Raw genomic sequence first — 19,996 nt, 5'->3', positions numbered from 1 at the left:
TATATAAAATATAACGAAGTCAAGATAAGAGGTACAGAATTTTCTATTCTAACGTTTTTAAGGTCATCTAGCTAGAAAACGAAACACTCCTCAAATGAGATCCCAAGACTCATCTATTTTTTGGCTGGCAAATATTTGTACGCTGATCAAAATTAAGGGTTCAATTCATAAGTTTAAAGGTAAAAAATAATTCGTAGTATCGTGTTATAAAAACAGATGTGTATCGGAAGGAATTCAATTTTACTGTTTTTTTAGTGTTATTTTTATACGATTATGAGAGTAAAGTTATTCATTTAATAATATTGGAGATATGAAAAAAGCAAACTATATATATAAAATAAATTTGGAATTAAGTGTGAGATTTATGCATAAAGAATCATATCAATTGTTGGGAGAAATTTGAGTACCCCGTTGAATGTTGATGTTTCAATCTTCTAGGAATTTTTTTTTATCTTTTTATTTTTTATGGAAGATAATGCTCAATTTTAAATGTGTGAAAAGATTGTTTGAGTGCTTTTTTAATGCTACTTGATAATTAATATCCTGTCTCAATTTTGCTTTGTGCACCACTTCTTTTCTGAGAAGTGTAGATGAGTTGGGAACCAAAATAAGCCACCAAAATATAAAAATGATCAAAATAAGTCACTATTTTAGTTAGTAACTAAAATAAGTTTAGTGAAAAAAAAAGTTTCACTTTATCTAATTTTCTAAACGTTTTCCCTTAGGTCATAACGTGTATTTTTAATGTATAACGGAACTTTTTCTTCCACTTCACAAAGTGGAACTTTATCTTCCACTTTGTAAAGTGGAAGAAAAAGTTCAACTTTGTAAAGTGGAAGAAAATCTTCCACTTTATAGAAAATTACTTTTACCTTTTCACCTTCTCCTTCTTTCTTTCACTTTCATGACATCTATGTTACACTTGAAGATGAACATTGATGGTCCCAATCCGACAAATGAAGCGGTCCCACAATAAATAAATCAAAAATTCGGAGTAGCACAATCCGACAACATAACAATTCGTTAGGTATTTCTTTAGCATCTCATATTTTCTTTATTTAGAATGTGTTTCATTTATCTCATCTTGTGTTAGTATAGTATTTTTGATTTAGCATTCTTTAACATCTTGATTTAGCATTCTCTTCATTTCTGCTTGTAAGTGGGACATTAAACATTTTTTAGAATGATATTTTTTTTAAAAAAAAAACAAAAAATTGTTTAGAAGAAACATATATGTTCATCATACACTGTTGTTGATAATTCTTCGCCTAGCAAGAAACCTAGCGATTGGCGGCGTAAGACCAAGGGTTATCGGAACCCTAAGAGGAAACAGAGCCTTATTAAGCAGCACAACTACAGCAAGAGCAGTGCCACTTGACGCCGCCAGCTCAGCAGTACGATTCCTCTGTTTTGGTGTCGGCGCCGCCACACCATCCTGATTAAAGGGTTCTTCGATAACGAACCCAGCAGAGGAAATCACTTGCTGGAGTGAATTAGGAAATTTCATCTACTTTTTCTTTTGATAAACCTGGCATTCCGATTTTTTCGAACAGGGCTTCAACGTCTACATTGTTCTTGACAGCAACATAAAGACTTGTAATTGAAGCTGCTGAAACAGAGAAGTGAACACCCAATGCTACCTTTCCGTATTTCTTCAATAGCTCTCTGAATCTTCCAGCCATGTAGCAATGTCGATAAGCTTTATGATTTACCGATTAAGTTATTTTTTTTTATTTTTTTCGAAAACAACAATATCTTTTCAAATTATAATCACAAGCCCTACACTGAATGTGAATAACAATTTCACACAACTACTGGAAATAGATTGTAAACACAGTTTTAAGTACACTTTTGAAAAAATGCCTCAATTCTTCGAGTTTCGGAAGGAAGTGGATTATCTGTGGATGATCGAGGACAACTTTGAACCTTCAAAGACCGATCCAACGGCTGTGAAGGCATGGGAAGCGAATCGAGAAGGAAACCACTCGTAGGTTTATGCTTTTTTACGGCAACTCTTAAGTGCTCGAGCTTTATTGTTTTTCTCTTCTTCTCCAAAGCGACTTGTGCAGATTTTTGCTAGTAATTCAAGGAAAAGCTCGGTGGAACTAGCGATGAGATATAAACAAGAGAAGCTCAGTAAGCACACATCTGAACATGAAAGCGCGCATTTCTACCCCTTTTCTGATGCTGCATCACATGCCAGCTGAAAACTTGCACATGTAGATCCCCCCGGTATACTATGTTTCTACCCATCAGAGCTATATGTTATCTCAATCTCCGTTCTGCTTCGATTGGAATACTATACTAAAATATATAGGTTTCATACAACAATAACTCCTGCCATACTTCAATATCAAGCAAGTTGGATCGGCTATATCACTAATCTTCATTGTCCATCTCGCTTCATTATTCAAACAAAAAAAATATCATAATGACTAATTTTCATATCGATTATGTTCTTGATATCTAGTCAGCTAATAGTGCTTAGTTGATCGCAAATAAATGCAAATAACTAATTTAGATTTCTAATTGGAATGATAACACTTATTTCCCTCTTTCTAAATGAGGATAATTACTATTTCTGTGATTTTGTTTTAGTAATTTCTTTTGGAGTTAGCAGACTCAAGTTATTTCACCAACTTGAGCTGAAAGCCGAGAGAGTTATATCGTTATTCTTTGTTAGATTTTGATTAATAATAGGAAGCATTTTTCATGATTATGTCATAGTTAATGACAGTTGTGCCTATCATGGCCTATTTGTTTGCACGTTGAGCACTTGCGAGTGAGTGTACTTGCAGGAACATCCATTTCATTTTGTATATGGTGGTTTTATTTACGCCCACTTTTCGTAATAATTTTTATTTGCTATCATAAGAAAGGGACTATCAGGCCAATACTTTTCATCGCCGAGTGGATTGAATTGTCCAAAGTAGGCATTTTTGTAGCTACGCACAGTGAATTCTGGTGCCATATGCTCCCATGCTTGATAAACAATTTGGTCAAATCCCTTTATTGCATGAGAACACGGAATATGGTATGATTGCTATTTACCACATTGACATTTTCCTTGTGATGCATTTACAATGTGCTTATTACCACCACGACCATGATGCATATGTGTTTGCACCTCAAATATGTTTTCCCTTTGTTGGTGATAGTTGATCAGTGTGTGACGTTGTGACTTTTTTCGATTATCCTCAAAAATCTTGAATGGTTTAGGCATCCATTGTTGCTTTTCCCGTACTAGATGATTAACAAATTTTGATCTTGCAACAAATCGATTCACAATTTGATTGTAAGTGAGTCTTACCATTGCAGTAATTGGCAGACCCCTTGCTGATTTGAGAAGACATTGAATGATTCAGAACTGTTTGTTGTCAGCATGCCCCATCTCTTACCTCCATCCCTGTGCAATGTCCATTTGTCAAGATCGTTCTTCATTGGCCACACATATGCTTCGCACTAATCTCCTTGATCATTTCCATTTTTTCCAAAAAAATTTTCTCCTGACAGTGATTTGCAGCTGCCCATAATAGGTTGTTCAAAGTGATATTTTTGAATTTTTTTTGAAAATTGGCCTTCAAATGTCTTAAACAAAAACGATGAAACTCAAATGGAGCCTGCCAATTCGGAGAATTATACACGGATGAGAGTATTCCGTGATGCCTATCTGATATCAATGTGACCCCTCTACGACCCTTGACAACGTGCAAGTGCAAATGATCCAAAAATAAAGTCCATGTCTCTATGCTCTCATTTGCAACTATTGCAAATGCCAAAGGTAATATAGAGCCGTTACCATCTATTGTAATCGCAATCAACAACTTGATATCATATTTTCCATAGACATGTGTTCCATCGATCGATATAACAGGACGACAATGCACAAACCCATCAATGCATGGTTTAAAAGCCCAAAACACATAGTTGAATACATGTTCAATGACATCGACACGCCGCTCTGTTTTCCATTCTACTATTGTTCCAGGATTGAAGTGTTTCAAAGCTTCCATGAACCTCGGTAACTCGGCAAAAGAACCCTCCCAAGTACCATAGACTTTTTCAAAAGCCCGCTTGCGACCAAGATAGGCTTTTCTTCTACTTATCGAAATGCCATATGCTTTAAGAACGGCTGTTTGACAGTCTTTGATGGGAAACCTGAAAAGTAATAATAATATTAATTATCAAATAAAAATGAATATTTTCTTATTAAATAAGAATCATCTAAGGATAAAATAGTACCTTGGCGTTCTTTCTATATCAACACGGAGGACGTTAGCAATCATCTCAACATCCAAGTTGAAATGTCCTTCGCGACATGTACCCATATCACATGTATGTTCTTCAATGTATCTTCCAACTTTCCACATGTTAGTATGTTTATCAATAAAAGAAGTCAACCTAAATCGGCATCCTTGTTCTACACGCCTGCAAACAAGTCGCCATGATTTTTTTGTCGATTTAATAACAAAGTACTCCCTTGCTACTTTCAAATGTAGAAGTTTAACTGCTCTTTGCAACTGCTTCTTTGAATTAAATAACATGCCTTTTTCAATATAAATAGCACCATTCATGAAATCTTCTGGTTCATGCCACGTACGTTGTGATGTATACTCATCATATGTATCACCAAAGATATCTGAACCATCCGGGAGATGATCAAGATAAGGAATTTCATGATTACGAAACGGGCTCCTGGACATTGGTCTTGGCGATCGATTGAGAGTCGAAAAATCATCATCACTAGATGATGCCTCAAATGGAACATTATCTCCTGATTCCTCAGCATTAGGCAAATCATCACTATCACTAGCTGAAGATGAGCCATAATTAGGAAGGTCACGATCATCAATATTCACAGGATCAATGGGTTCATCTTGTGTAATATTTTCCCTATATATGTAAAAAAGTATAAATATTTCGCTCATGCAATTAACTTACTTCAATAAAAAAAAATCAAACGTTGAACATACTGAAAATCATCTGCACCAAAAGCAGGCGAGACATGAAAATTTGAGGATGTTCCAACATTTTCCGTCATTTCAAAGTGTGATGACTGACCAAAATAATTATCTAATCCATAACTTGGAGCAATATTCCTATCTTGCTGAGGTAAACCGCTACAAAATATATAATAATAAGAAAAATAAATCATATAAACTAATAAATAATTGACAAAATCAACAAATAATGATTGAAATATAATTATTGAGCATTACCGATCACTTTCATTGATAGTTTCATTTAAATCAAAATCATATCGGCCGGTAAGAATATTTTGATAATGAGTCATGTTAGGAAAATCAGCAGATTGAGTTATTGGAAATTCATCAACGTTATTACGATTTTCTAATTGGGGATTGACATCGACTGATAAATGAGAACGTTGTTGACTAATCTTAGGCTCCTTCCTAACATAGATTTCAAGTATTGTTAACTTGATTTGATCTATGTAGTCATTTGGAACCCTCCTTGTGATAAAAATGAAGTAGGGTATTTTCCGACTATAATCAAATTATAATCAGTACTGTTTATACCCATTCTTTTATAAATTGATGAAATGAATTTATGATATCGAACATTAATTGGATATTTAGCATTATGTTTGGGAGGACAATTATAATAAACGGTATTTCCGTCATGTATAATTTCGTCATCCCAATAAATTGAAACTTTAACTTTAGGCGTAGAAGACATTTTTTTTTGAGATTGAATGAACAAAATATAGAAGATTTTATGTTGTAGGTGATATCAATCATTTTAAACGACCTTAAATAGAGATTGAAAGTTTTTTCAAAATAAAAAAAATAAAAATACATAGTGTAATATTTTTTTCCGTTTTATGACATGTCAAATCAACATAATTGTATGACAACACTGAAAAAGCTTTTTCGAAACGTGAAAAATATTCCTCTTATAAAGTGTAATAAAAAGTTCCACTTTATAAAGTGGAAGAAAAAGTTCCACTTTATAAAGTGGAAGAAAAAGTTCCTCTTTATAAAGTGGAAGAAAAAGCTCCACTTTATAAAGTGGAAGAAAAAGTTCCACTTTATAAATACACTTTATAAAGTGTAAGAAAAAGTTCCGTTATACATTAAAAATACACGTTATGATACTAACGGAAAACGTTTAAAAAATTAGATAAAGTGGAACTTTTTTTTCCACTAAGCTTATTTTAGTTATTAACTAAAATAGTGGCTTATTTTGGTCATTTTCACACTTTTGTGGCTTATTTAGGTTTCCAACTCTTGAATTGCGTGGTATTTTTTTTTAAAAAAAAAAATGGTATTTAATTTCTTTCTTTAGGTTTGACTTATCTGATACTAGCATATTTAGGTTCCATTTTCAGTAGTACTATTATGAGTATGTAAGTATTAAATAAAATAAGAAATTTTTTGGAACTAGGTTCAGGATAGTGAATATACATATAGTTTGTTCTTATTTATAGTTCGTGATACTTTGTCTATCTTGAGAGTACAATTGGTTCAATTTGGTTGAGACTTTTCCTATAAGAGCATCTTAATAATAAGTGTTGCTCTGTTTAAAATATGATAATTGATTAATTTTTTTTCATATGTATTGTGAATTTTAACCTACTTAGATATTGTTACGAGTAGTTAGCCTTTGAACTCATGACTTTTCATTTGGGAGACGTATTACTGTCTTGGCCTATTTGTTAAATTCTTAATTTTTACATTTCGCTTTCTCGAGTATTGTAGCTTGGATTGTGTTATAACTGCTAAATATGAACAAAAGAGATGGTCGAATATAATGATGATGATCAATGATAGTTGCTACGTGATGACAAGACCTTCTTTAAATTATCGTGACGTGAAAAATAATTGCTTAATTTTTATTTTTTTTAAAAATGATGATTGAAACGTTCCTCATATGATGAGAATTACTTGTGAAAATAATTGAAGAGATAGATTAGAATAAGAAGAAGAAAATAGTGGGGGATGAAGTGTAGAAAGAGCAAAGTGCTTAGAGAGTATAAATCATATTCTATAGTTGTCTCATTCATCCCCTAGCCAACATTATAACTTGTTAAAATCCTATTTATTCTATTTCGAGGTAGAGATCTATATAGTTGACAAACCTATGATTCTTTGTGAATGCATTATGAATTCTTTTGTGAATGCAACAAGTTTATATTTGATGTGAGTCCTTAGATTACATTATCTTCTTTTTTTTAATTCTAGTGTATAGACTACTTTGTTTGAATACAATTATTTCAATGATAGATAAGTACTGATATTGACTTTCTTTGACAGAACATGCTAACAAGCTTAAATTTGAGGAGTCAGAGTAGGTCGGTCAAGTCGGGAACCAAAATAGATGTATTATTCCTAAGCTTGATTTATTGAGAGTAAAAGTCTAAGCGGGGTAATAATGTTAGGACAAAATACCATTGATTATCATTTGAGTAGTTATGTTGTTGTGTCCTTAATATCATATTTTTTTATATGGAGAAATAAAACACTGTAAAGATGAAAAATCTTAAAACAAAATTGAAAAAAATGGGGGAAAATGAAAGAAAGAGAAAATAATATTAGGGGAGTACATAATCGGAGTAGTTTGGATTTTCAAATATTAAATTAAATTATTTGTGTAAAATTTTTAAATTTATAAACCAAACTAAACTAATAAAATTCGAATTTTTTCAAGTTTTTTTCAACCTCGAGTTAATTCGGATTTTTCAAATATCAAATCAAACCATTGTGTTGAATTTTTAAATTTATAAATCAAATCAAACTAATAAACTTCAGATTTTTTTATTTTTTCGGTAATATTTGCATACAAACATATAATTAACTTGTGCTTCAAATATTTCTTTAGTTCAACGAAAATACAATCATCTAAAGTGTTTCTTAAAAAAATAACACAAAATATGGATGAGTATTGATGACACAAAAATATTCAATAAAAAAATAATAAAATCATCATATTAAATAAATATTATAAAGTTGGAAAATTTTATTATGGATGAGGCACAACTTACACTAGTTATATGAGGGGTACTTTATTATCATTAAATTTGAACTCGTGGGACCTACATGATATTTCTTCTTTGCCTCTTATTTCTCTTTCCTCTTTTTTTCATTTCCTGTTTTTTTTTTTTTCCTTTTAAATTTATTTTGAATTGTATTGTATTAGAGATCCATCTTACTAAATTGGTCTTATATTAATAACATTTTAAAAAATGATGTTAATTATTAGTATTTTATGTAGTTATGATAAAAATTTATTTTTTAAAATGTATTTTTTGTTAAAAAAAAGAACACAAAAAAGTATATTTTAAAGTAAAAGTATTCATTTACTTTCCTAAATTACTTGTTTGTTTTAACAAAAAAACTTTTTAAAAAATAATATTCTTATCAAAACTACATAAGATACTAATAATTAACATAATTTTTAATAATGTAATTAATAAGACTAATTTAGTAAAATGAATCTCTAATACAATACAATTATATATATATATATATATATATATATATATATATATATGGCATTTGACAGTAGAATTTAATATGTTTGAATTTACTTTAATATAATATCAAAAGTGAAAATGAGTTTAAAAACATATATACTAACATATTTTTCAAATTTCAATTTACCTTCAAGTTGAAAAGTTGTATTTCAAATTATCATGATCAAACATTAATTTTCAAATAAAGTAAAAATAATTTTTAGATAAATTTTAAAGTAAACATTAAAATGATATGAAATACAAAAGGTAAAAATTTTTAAAGTACTATAAATGAAAATTGGAAGAAAAGAAATAGAAATAAATTTTAGTGGTCAATTTTATGATATAAGTGACCATTTAAAGAATTAAGTTGAACTTTTGTATGCTCGTGCCTTTTTGAATTAATTAAAAAATAAAATAATTTAATAATTCGGCTAAAATAATTAGATAAAAGAATTATTTTCATATATACAAAATCATAGAGTAATTAAATTAGTTTCAAAATAAATTTAAAGAAAAAAAAAAGGGAAGAGAAAAATAAAGAAAGAAAAATAAGAAGAAAAAAAGAAAACTAAAGTGCAGGTCCCACATGTTCAAATATAATAGTAATAAAATATTCACTCATATAACTAGTGTAAGTTGCGCCTTATACATAATTAAATTTTTCTATAAAATCATAATGAAAATAATAATAATAATATAAAAGTACTAAATCGTGCTAAAATAAGTTTAATAAGTATTATTTACATTACTAATATTTAAGGAAAAGTAAAATTTGATTATGTATTGTAATTGTCTAATGTAAAAGTAAAGAACAAATATTCAATATTATTGTTATTATTAGTGTTGAATTGATTTTCTTTTTGCATTAGTATTAATTTGATTTGATTTAAATTTTATTATAATTATTAATATCTATGAACTATAATTTTTGTTAGACCATTCCGAATTCTATGTATTAAACTTGAAATAATATATTAAAAGATAAAAACTATGAAATAGTACAAGAAGTATTATAAAATGATATCAAAGTAAATATTTTCATGTATAAAATAAAATTTTAAAATTACATATATAATGTCGGGTTGATTTGGTCTCGAGTTTGTTTAGTTAAAATCAAACCAACCAAAATATAATCAAGTTTTTTTCAATACCAAACCACTAGTCGAATTTTTTTTCGATTTGACTCAATTTGTGGTTTGGTTCTGTTTTCGATTTGATTTTGTATTACCCCTAAATAATAGTAAATAAATAAAGGAGGACACTGTTAATTTGGTCCCCCAAATGAAGACAAGACACACTTTGCAAACCATCACAAAGCTGAAAGTATAATCAGCAAAATGGTCCAAAGGTTTTTGGCAGATTAGCCTACAATTACAAATCATTTACCAGATCAGTATTCCAATGTTTAGTCATCTCTTTAACTTAACTTTGATAGGATCAGTAGGAAAAGAAAAGGGAACACATTAGACTAAGGCAACTGGACCTCACTTTCCAAAGCATTTTGATAGGAACTTAACAGGAATGTACTCAACAAAAATACCAATGATGGTGCAATATCATAGAATTCTCCAACTTTCAAGCATGATCCTACAATTCAGGCTCTTATGGTCAACTTAGAAGAGCCATACAAAACCATAATTTCCTTGGCTTTCTTCATCTGATGAAACAACAAATAAAGATGGAATGTCGAATGATGTCAACATCTCACCTGCAATGTTCCTCTAATCAATAACAGGAGTACTGCATATTAAGTTCGTTTTGATTGCGCATATGATGTCGCCAGTTTAAAAGCTTTAATCAGAATGTTGCTTTTGCATTAAGAGACAAGAACAGAGAAGGCTGAATCCTGCAAACACCTCCCGACTCCTTTACAAGAACTTCAGGGTTCTCTAGAGAAAATGAAATATTAGATATACATAAAAAGAGAAGCACAAAACCAGAATGACTTATCTGTAAAAGCATCTAGTACCTTGATCCTAGTTAGAGTTCAGCATGCTAAAATCTGCTATACCTAAATCAAGATGTAATATCAGCTTAATCATGTTGCAGCGGTAGTTTCATGGATTCTATGGCCATTTCACCACCTTAACTAGGACAAAAAGAAGCTCCATTAACTTGCTAAGATCGAACTTCCAAGTATATCAGTCTTCAGATTTCACCTTACTTATACGCGACCGCAGACATTAAACAAAATCTTCTTTAAGCAATTGTCTTACATGCACTGAGGAAAGCATTGCCAAAACATCATTCTACAGCAATTGTTCAGTTGGAGATATCCTAAAATATGTCCAGATCACACAATGAAGCTCAACTCGCCAGTTTCCTTTCCTAGGAAAACTCTTCAAGTTAGTTCAAGGTTTATTCCTTTTCATGACTTTCCAAGATTTCTTTTTCCTTTTCCACCTTAACAGTGCTATCTTGTTACATTTCAACTTTCGATATTCTTGGCGATGCTTTAGCCACAAAGGGTAGTCCTTTCCTTGCTTGCACTCGATAAAATCAGCTAAGTCATCAAAATCAGGGACTTGTCCAGCTTCTGATCTGCACTTGAGAAATATTTTCCCATTGGTAGTTTCCTCCATCTCCTCTTCCATTGCTACCACATCTTCTTTGTTATAAACCTCAGAACTGCTTATTGCTGAGCTATATCCCTTCCTTCTGTGTTTATCAGTCAGAGAATAAGGTAAGCAGGAGGGGTAAAGGAGGGAGGTGAGGTAAGTAAATAAGATAACAATGAAATACAAAATTACAACCTGCAACAGCTAGAACTTCAATTTTAAGAAAATAAAAAACCTAGAAGTTCCGTATAAATTTCCAAAAGAATAAACAACTCCTAGAAAGGCACAGGAATAAATTACATGAGCTAACATGACTAACACATATTCTCAACTACTAAGTATCTGCTATATAGATCTTTTTCTTCCATTGTGCACTACCTTTTGCTAAGTCTGCATGGATTCGAAGAAATTGTAGGTTCTTCAAGACATATTTCCTCCAAGTCATCTGTTATAGGTATTTTCCAAGTGACCTTAGATCTACCTCGACCCTCTTAACACCTTCCTAACAAAGATTTCATATCTACAGACTGGTGCATCTACGATCGGTGCAAGACATGACTATACCATCTCAAGCGACCTTCTATCATTTTATCCTTGATGTGTGCTACTTGAACTTTCTCGCAAATGTGGTCATTTCTAATCTTGTCTAATTTGTATGACCACACATTCATCTCAGCATCCGAATCTCTACGACACTCATCTTGTGGATGTGCTGGACTTAAGCGGCCCAACATTCCCTCCGGTATAACATCCAGCATAATACTAGCTTGGTACCATAATACCAGAAAAAAAATACAACCATACGTACAAGAGATAAAAATCTAACCTAAAATACATGTCACCAGTTTCATATTGTTATAATGTTAGGCTACTTTTTACCTTGAAGTCTCACTTTCACGTTTCTGGGGAGAATATCCCGTGGGATCAATGTTGTTAAAAGCACTGAAGCGCTCTCTTTAAGTGAGAAGTGAACGAGGGTTACCCTTTTTTCTGCTTCTCACTTCCCGAAACACTATGTGGGATTAAGTTGTTTCATAGTAACACAACTTTGAGAAAGATAATTCTATGCTATATGATCTTGCTATCCCTTTGAAATTCGTCTCTCATCCAAATTTGTGTTTGCCTTAGTTAATTGGCTTATCACTGATTGATGGTTGTAGCTCTTCTACAAAGATAACTCCTAACAAAGCTAAATTTGAAAGATGTCTAGCTCATGACTGAAACAACTATAATTTTAACTAATAAAAGTCTTAAAAATTAAAAGGAACATCTTAGCACATGTCTGTTCCAGAAAAGATTAATTGCTCACAAAAATAGATGGAAACCACATTAGAGCTAACACGCCAACACTTCTATAGTATCAGTTTTCCACAGTAAATAATGCTAGAGAAAATAAGGAATTATAAGGAATATTATCAACATACAAGTTAGGTATCAAAAGGCAGGATCGAATTGAGTTCTCTACATCAGAAAATCTAATGGCAATATAGGTAAGGCAGATTTTGGGACAGAAAGTGTGGACGATATATCCATAAAGCTTAGGTTCAACAGAGAGACAAATGTTAATTTAACTTAAATAACAAAAGTCAAGAAGAAGGCTTAAAAGCTGGTCAGTACGCATGGAAGCTTGAGAGTATATTTGAAGAATGAGAGACTTCATAACACAAGGTACAAACAAAGGTCTTTATGCCAACAAAGTTAGCCAGATTTCATGCAAATGCAGATTTAGTACAAGCAAAGTGGAAGCAAGCAAACGTATGGCCTCAAGCTCATAAATGATACATGGTGATGGTATTATATCAGTACCTGGAACTTGAACACAGAGTCCTTGCCTTCTGAAACTTTGATGCAACCACAAGACTAGATCTCTTGTCCACTACAGCCTGTATTATGCACTAACAGCTTGAATTACAATAATGTAGGCTATATATTCTTTCAAGAGCAAAAAAGATTAAACCTGACCTCCTGGATTCTAACAGCCGATAATCCATATGAAAAGGAGTCTGGAGTTGGATCAACTAGTGACTGGAATATATCCAAATTACCTTCTTCAAAGATGAATAAATTCAGCAGAGCTATAACAGCAAACAAGCAGCCTTTTGCTAAACAATCAAGCCTCTTAAAGAAACTGAATGAAAGCATTCCTGAAAAATGAAGAAACATCATCTTGGAAACTTTATGCTTCTCAGAGTCTATTTCCATAATTTGGCGTGATAAATTTTGGACTGAACCGTATATGCTGAGCTCTCTAAAACAGTCAATTATTCCCAAGATAGAATTGTATTCCCCACAGGATGAAAAATCTTTCAAGGTTTTTGAAGAAGCAGAATTCAAGTTGCATCTGAGGCACCAGACCAGTTGTAACAAGGAAGAGCTCATTAGCTTCAGTGTAGAAACCAGAAGGCAAATATCTTCCAGACTTGCATCCACTATTGCGTTCTCTTCGAAACTGTCCGAAGCTCTTAAAATTAGGCAACTTAAGGTGGACATAATCTCATCCTGGCAGGAGTTCTCTAGAAGATAGCGACTCTCTTTTACATAGTTAACACAGGAACTTATCAGGTCAGATTTCATTTCAAAAAAAAGTTTAAGAAAGTGAGGTTGTGATGAATCCTCAAACTTCAAAACTAAATTATTGATCTCATTTCTTGTCCTTGCTAATATACACAATTCAAAAAGGGGATGAATACCCTTCCCTTCTGCACCTTTTGTAGAAGAATGACTAACAGATGAAGACTGACAGGCATTTTGCAACAGGGACAAGTGCTTCATGTACAAAGCTACGGATTTTTCAAACAGTGAGAGGAAGAATTTGAGAGGTCTATGATTTGTCTTAAGGTTTTGAATATCCACTAGCAGAAAGGTGGCCTCGTGAATCATTGAAATCAATTGTGCTTGCATTAGTTTTGGGGCAGAAAGAATGATCGGGTTGAGAAGCAAAGATATGGCCGCAGACAGACTCAACTCATGAGCTTTTAATGAAGATTTGAAATATTCATTGTTTACCAATAATAATCTGTTAAGATGATCTCCAGACCTAAGCTCATTAGACCATGATAATAAGAAGTACCTAGACAAAACTTCCATTACTATTCCTATATCACCCTGACCAGATTGAGGCGTAAATAAAACTTCATCAGAAGAAGCTAGAGAATCAATAAGCTTAAAATACTGTCTCAATTGTCCATGTACCAGAAGCTCATCCACAAAAACCTGCATATGCATTTCCCATAAAGGGTAAATTACAGCAGAAATCTTAAGTGAAGTACATAACATGAGGCAAGGTCAACAGTAATTACAAGATGTACAACAGAAAGAAAAATGAACTGGGAGAACTAGAAAACCTAACAAAGACTGATGGATGCCACTGACAATGAAACAAAATATCTTATAGATCAAATTAGGGTTCTGGCAATACTTGTACCTCATACACGCCAAAAAGAAACAGGTATTTTGCGGTGAAAGAACTTCTCTTAAGAAATACTGAGAGTGTCCATGACTGTTTAAGAAGAAGTTTAGTATCATATACATGCTGACTTGCGTACTCATGCCAATCATTAACTGAAAGACAGCGCCTGCCCTTTTTCCTTTTACTCCCCCTCTCTCCCAAATGAATGAACATGGCAAGAAAAATATTTAACATGGAAGATAAAAGTTGTGCACTTCTCTCCAATATCTACACACTCATTCAGCTCTCAACCAGATTTTGCATATACAAGTTTTCTGAGAAAATTGTGCTCCTGATACTTCTTCTTTGAGGAGTAATATAGTAGATCAGTATCGCAAGATGCAGCCTGCGTCATCAAGCTTTTAGTTTAGACATGCCACTGAGTTAACTAAAAAGCACCCTACAGGCTACAACCCCAGTGAGGACCCTCACCCTACACTCTCGTTTGCTCATCAGAGATTTAAGGCGGAATGGTCTAATGGACTCTTATACTTGTATGAATTTGTATTATGGACCCTTCTACTTAATCCTTTGCCAACTGAACCACTGAACCCATGTCACGTTCCACCTCATTTTTACCAGCCACGTAGGATATAAAATGGTAAAATTAAATTAAAGCCCCAAAATTTTATTTGAAAAAGTCTTTTTCTCTTTTTCCAATTATCTTCCAGATTTCTTTTCTTCCTCCTCTCTCATTCCAAAGGTTTTCACCAGTAAAACGCATACCAACAAGAGCGTCCGTACACCGCAATGTGGTGGTGGAGCTAGCACTCAAAGATGGAAGAGGGTGACTGCTCCACATTCGATTTGGAAAAAGCAGTGATGGCTCCAAACGGCTGCGATACTCGCTCCAAAACCCTAGATCTCACGACTCGTCCAAATTACTCAAACTCAGATTCTCTTCATTCACTCATTCTCCATGTTTCTTTTTCTTTTTCTTCCCCTCTTTGTAATTTTGGATCAATTTAACTTTTAAGTTCTTGTTTTTTTAATGATTTTGTGTTCTGACGATTTGCAGAAATCGGTGTTGTTGATAGCTCCAACGATATGTTAAGTTCAGAGGAAACGAAATACTTGTTGAAAAATAGGATCGATAAGTCTATTAATTTGTTTGGAGCAATGAAAGAAATTTGTTACTTGTGAAAATTCTTTGTAGAGTAATAAAGACTGAATTTGTTCAAGAAATAATGAATCCTTTGAAGAAGATGAAAGGCAGCCTGAAACAATTTTAAAAATGAAGAAAGAATTTGGAGATAAGTAGAAAAGCCTAAAAAAAAGATTTTTTTTTGTCCAACAATGGTGAATGAATAGATGGGGAAGAAGATACTCTTAATTAGGTCAAAACTTGACATTTTCAATTTATTTTCAAGACCTCACGCTCTTATTTTATGTGTATCACACGCATTTTGAATAAAAATGTCACATAGGATGACAGGTCAAAAAAAGAGTTTGAAATATCAAGCTTCAATAGGTTTGAGGGTTTAGTTGGTAAAATGTTAAGTAAAAGGGTTCAGAATACAAACTCATATAAGTACAAGTGCCCATCAGACCATTTCGCCGGGATTTAAATCAGACTTCAATTCTTTACCTCCCTATTGTAGTGCTAGTGATACAACAAGTGAAGACACACTGAGTTACTCACTCACTCAGACCTTATTAATGGTCAATCATATTCTATTTTGACAGACAAGGAAGCATAAGATTTCTTCATGAGCAAAAATAGAGAGCCATATACCAACCAACAGGAGATAAATAAGCAAATTACCTCAAATGTTGCACACAAGAAAGAAGTGTGAGGATCAGATGGCTCAACAAAATGGAGGGATGCAACAATGTCCTCTGTGGAGGTTGTTCTACAATCATTATCCTCAGATGTGACTGCATGAGAAACTGATTTTTGAAAAGTAATTTTTGTCCTATTTCCTGCTGCAAATGTGTTTATTGAACATAACTTTCGGAGCAACACCAAAAGGATCTTCCCTTTTTCTAAAAGAAGATTATGTTGGGACACAAGCAAGGTCAAGGTTACCATACAACACCTCAGCAGCAAATAAAAAGTTTCAGCATCTTTGGACATATTCTTCTGTAAAATACCTTGTCTCTGATCATTCACAGAAGTATCACGGGGAGCAGAGAATAAATGGTCAAACCGCTCATACATTTCTTCAAATAATATGCCAGAGAGGGTCTCTATATCCTTTGATGATGCTTTAAACCCATTGTGATCAACATCCATGTCCAAATCATCAAAATCAAGTTTATATGTTGGACTTTCTAATGAGTTCAAGGAGAAATGGACAAGCAGACAATACAAACTTTTCAACACAGGTAACTTCACACCCTGCATGGTGGAAGAATGGGGCACAATAAATTAGAATCAAAAGAGAAAATGAAATAACATATCGACTGTCGATTAGTTTAGTCAATACATATTTCTATCAACAGGCATTTCAAAAGTACTTTAGGGGAAACACTTAACAAGACAAACTCCCCCAGTAGTACCAAAAGATTAGTAGTACTTGGAAATCAACTGAGGACTTCAGTTTCACCTTGAAATCCAATTTTACCAGTTTGTTCTTATCGCATAATGTTTCTTTCTTTTTTTTCTTTGGGCAGGTTATTCACAAGATGCATTTTTTTTTCCTTTTCTTCATATGAGTATGTAATGTTTGTATATGTTCACAATTATTCCATATTCAAATAGCTTTCCAACTTCCCTCTCCAATTTCTCTAGGGAGTAAAATTGCCACTGAATCTTAACTAGATTTGTATTTTGCCGTTAAAAATTGTTAAGATGGCGATAACCAACAATGCTAAGGGGTCCAACATTCATTTATAGCACAAAAGTAAGAAAAGAAGTTAGTGTCTAGTTTCCATCCTAAACCAAAAATTGCATGAACTGAAGCCAAAGAAAAAGATAAGAACTTTTCACAACCCATGAAAGCATCCAACAACTGCAAATTGAAAATTCATCACTCCACAAAATCTGAATATAAAGTATCTCTAATGTTTCTACCAACAAGCAAGTCAATCCACAGCTACACTGAACCAAACTAGTCTGCAGCAAATTTTGAATGACGTCACTATGCAATCTGCAACATTGTCAAGCTATTTTAGTTCAAAAACACCTAAAATGAGTCAATCCAAACAAGCTCTTCATCATAATTAAACCCACAAAATTGACTATTTTCTCAAAAATTCTAATCAACAAGCGTGCTGCAAAGAATCTAAGACATTGAACTAGAAATTAGAAAACCAAACTAAGAAATAAAAACATAAGCAGAATACAAAACAAATAAACAGTCATCAACAAAAAATACCAACATGGGCGAGCTTAAAATGAGCTTAAAAACATCTTAAAAGCAAAAAATACACAAAATTTCTCAAAGTTAGAATCTTGATCCCCAAAACCCCACCCACTTCCAGATACCCACCCAAAACCCCTTCCCCAGAAAAGAAAAGAGGAAAATTAGAACACAAACAAACCCTGTAAACAGAAATTATGGAAAAGGGCAAACCAATAATAAAAGATAAATCATATGAAACTGTAAAGCACCTGTGGAGTTTGAAGGACTGAGATAAGATGCTGGAAAATGCCAGAATCATCACAACCTAGGTTTCGTTTTTTGAAATGGTTTGAGCTCTTGGATTTTCTCTTAGAACCCATCAAAACTGAGCACAAATCAGTAGTCCAACCCGAACAATGTCACCCAAGAGAAGGGAGGATTTTGGCGCGGAGCACCACTTTCAATGGCCTTGCAGCAGAGAGCAATGGAATTCAAAAGACTTGATGTAGGTTCCCAAAAGAAATTTAAAAAAATAAATTCTCTGTCTTCAATATCATTTTATCATTTTTATATTATTTGTATTTTCTTACTTCATGAAACAATTTTTTAAAAAGAATATAATATGAATGATATAAAATATTTTGATATTTAATTATTTTTGTTTTTTACATAATTATCGTAGCATATGTTTGATGATATAATTATCTTGTTAAAATTGAGTAATATTTTTATGCAGCAATCAAACACCATTTTTTCTATTTTCTTTTTATATGAAAAATATATAATTTGATAATTTTACGGTTAGAATAACTCCTTTTGAAAAAATATTTATGTGAAAGTTTTCGATAATCAATATTATTTATAAATAAGTTAAAACCGTTAAAATGTATAGGACAATGACATAAATAAATTTTTTTAGAGGCAATCAACTTCTTTGAGATCAAAAGTTCAATACATTTCATTATTGCTACTTTATTATTCTAACAATATTTATAGAAGGAGAAAAAAAAATTGAAACAACAAAATAATTTGTTGACCTTTTAGAAATTCATTCTTCATTAAACTGCTACGCTGAAGGTCCTTCTAAATGCTTTATCAATGCAAGTTTATGACTTTTTCAAAAATTTGTATGTATTGTTGCATTACGAAAGTACAAGTATATCAAAATTTTGGTATCTAGACTCATGATAAAGAAATATTCTCGAACATAAAAAAAATTAAAAATAAGTCTAACCTAGATAACTCAAACGTTCAGAAATGACTTGAGACATGAAGGACAACAAATCTATATCTTTTGTATCTTAAAATATTACTTTTATTTAGAGTAGATATTATTTCATATTCTTCAAATTAAGCTTGCCGAAAATAGTCATAACTCACACCAAAAATATTTTAAAAAGCCGAATGAGTGGAAACAAAGAAAAACATTAAAAGGACGAAAGTTTTTTCCAATTGAGATCATATACTTACGAAACGAAAAATAATCAATACATTTTTAAGGAGACAACAAAACAACGAGAAAAAGCATACATTAAAGGGAGTAAACTTTGAGATATTCAATGATGATAACAAATCATTCTAACCAGAAAAGTTCCTATATTTTAAAATAACATACCTCAAAAAATTGACTAACACTTTATTCAACTTTCAATTCTTAAAGTACTCATAATATCCACTGGTAAAATTAGTAAAAATAGATAACAACAAAATAAAAACTTAAAAATATGAACATGCAAAGTTATTAACTTTCAGATAATTTCTAAAGAACACAACATCTCATCCTTGTATGTAAAGAAATGACGTATTTTATGATGAAATTAGAGAATTATAAGTTTTTTTTAAATTGTACCTTCAACACTTTCAATATAGAAAACGTGTTTAATACTCAATTAACATTTGTTAATTAATTTGTACTAAAAAATACTTACAACAATAACTTTGCAGAAGCATGTTCTCAAAAATATCAATTAATAATATATGTATAACTTAATGACCGTAAAAATATACCAGGACCTGTAACAACAGAATAAAAAGAATGGAAATAATTTAGCCCACTGAATGTACGATGTCTCCTTAAAAAAATTTATTCCCCACTAGTACCTGATGTTCAAAGAAATAGACCCTCTTAGGTTAAAACTATTCTATTCACCAGTTTATTGATACAAAAGCAATGGTGCCAGTGAGTCATCCAGCAAAATACACAAATATTTGATTTTTCAGAAGAAGA

General features: G+C 32.1%; 2 protein-coding genes and 1 pseudogene across 4 annotated transcripts; all 3 read right to left on the bottom strand.

The window, feature by feature from the left end:
* Window positions 1-1,044: 1,044 nt before the first annotated feature.
* LOC114074953 lies at window positions 1,045-2,457 on the bottom strand (annotated as a pseudogene).
* Window positions 2,458-3,437: 980 nt separating this feature from the next.
* Window positions 3,438-5,293, bottom strand: LOC114074709. The gene is made up of 4 exons (XM_027912699.1): window positions 5,220-5,293; window positions 4,974-5,120; window positions 4,243-4,893; window positions 3,438-4,158 (listed from the first exon to the last, which is right to left on the bottom strand). The coding sequence occupies exons 1-4, from the start codon at window positions 5,291-5,293 to the stop codon at window positions 3,438-3,440; spliced, it is 1,593 nt and encodes a 530-aa protein (XP_027768500.1).
* A 4,543-nt stretch (window positions 5,294-9,836) lies between these two features.
* On the bottom strand, window positions 9,837-18,307 carry LOC107003067. 3 transcript variants are annotated; one of them, XM_027913156.1, is made up of 7 exons: window positions 18,039-18,306; window positions 17,499-17,574; window positions 16,248-16,823; window positions 12,997-14,247; window positions 12,841-12,917; window positions 10,446-11,134; window positions 9,837-10,365 (listed from the first exon to the last, which is right to left on the bottom strand). In XM_027913156.1, exons 1-6 carry the CDS (start codon window positions 18,086-18,088, stop codon window positions 10,828-10,830), a joined length of 2,337 nt encoding a protein of 778 aa, XP_027768957.1. In that variant the 5' UTR covers window positions 18,089-18,306; the 3' UTR covers window positions 9,837-10,365; window positions 10,446-10,827. The 3 variants fall into 3 exon arrangements, with proteins under 3 accessions (XP_027768957.1, XP_027768959.1, XP_027768958.1); XM_027913158.1 differs by lacking the exon at window positions 17,499-17,574 and having other exon boundaries at window positions 18,039-18,307; XM_027913157.1 differs by having other exon boundaries at window positions 9,837-11,134.
* Between the last annotated feature and the right edge of the window lie 1,689 nt (window positions 18,308-19,996).

The sequence above is a fragment of the Solanum pennellii genome, chromosome 11, assembly GCF_001406875.1.
Source record: "Solanum pennellii chromosome 11, SPENNV200".
Lineage (NCBI taxonomy): Eukaryota > Viridiplantae > Streptophyta > Magnoliopsida > Solanales > Solanaceae > Solanum > Solanum pennellii.
Note: the sequence above shows the minus strand (reverse complement) of the source record. Positions and strands in the feature narration are given on the sequence as shown.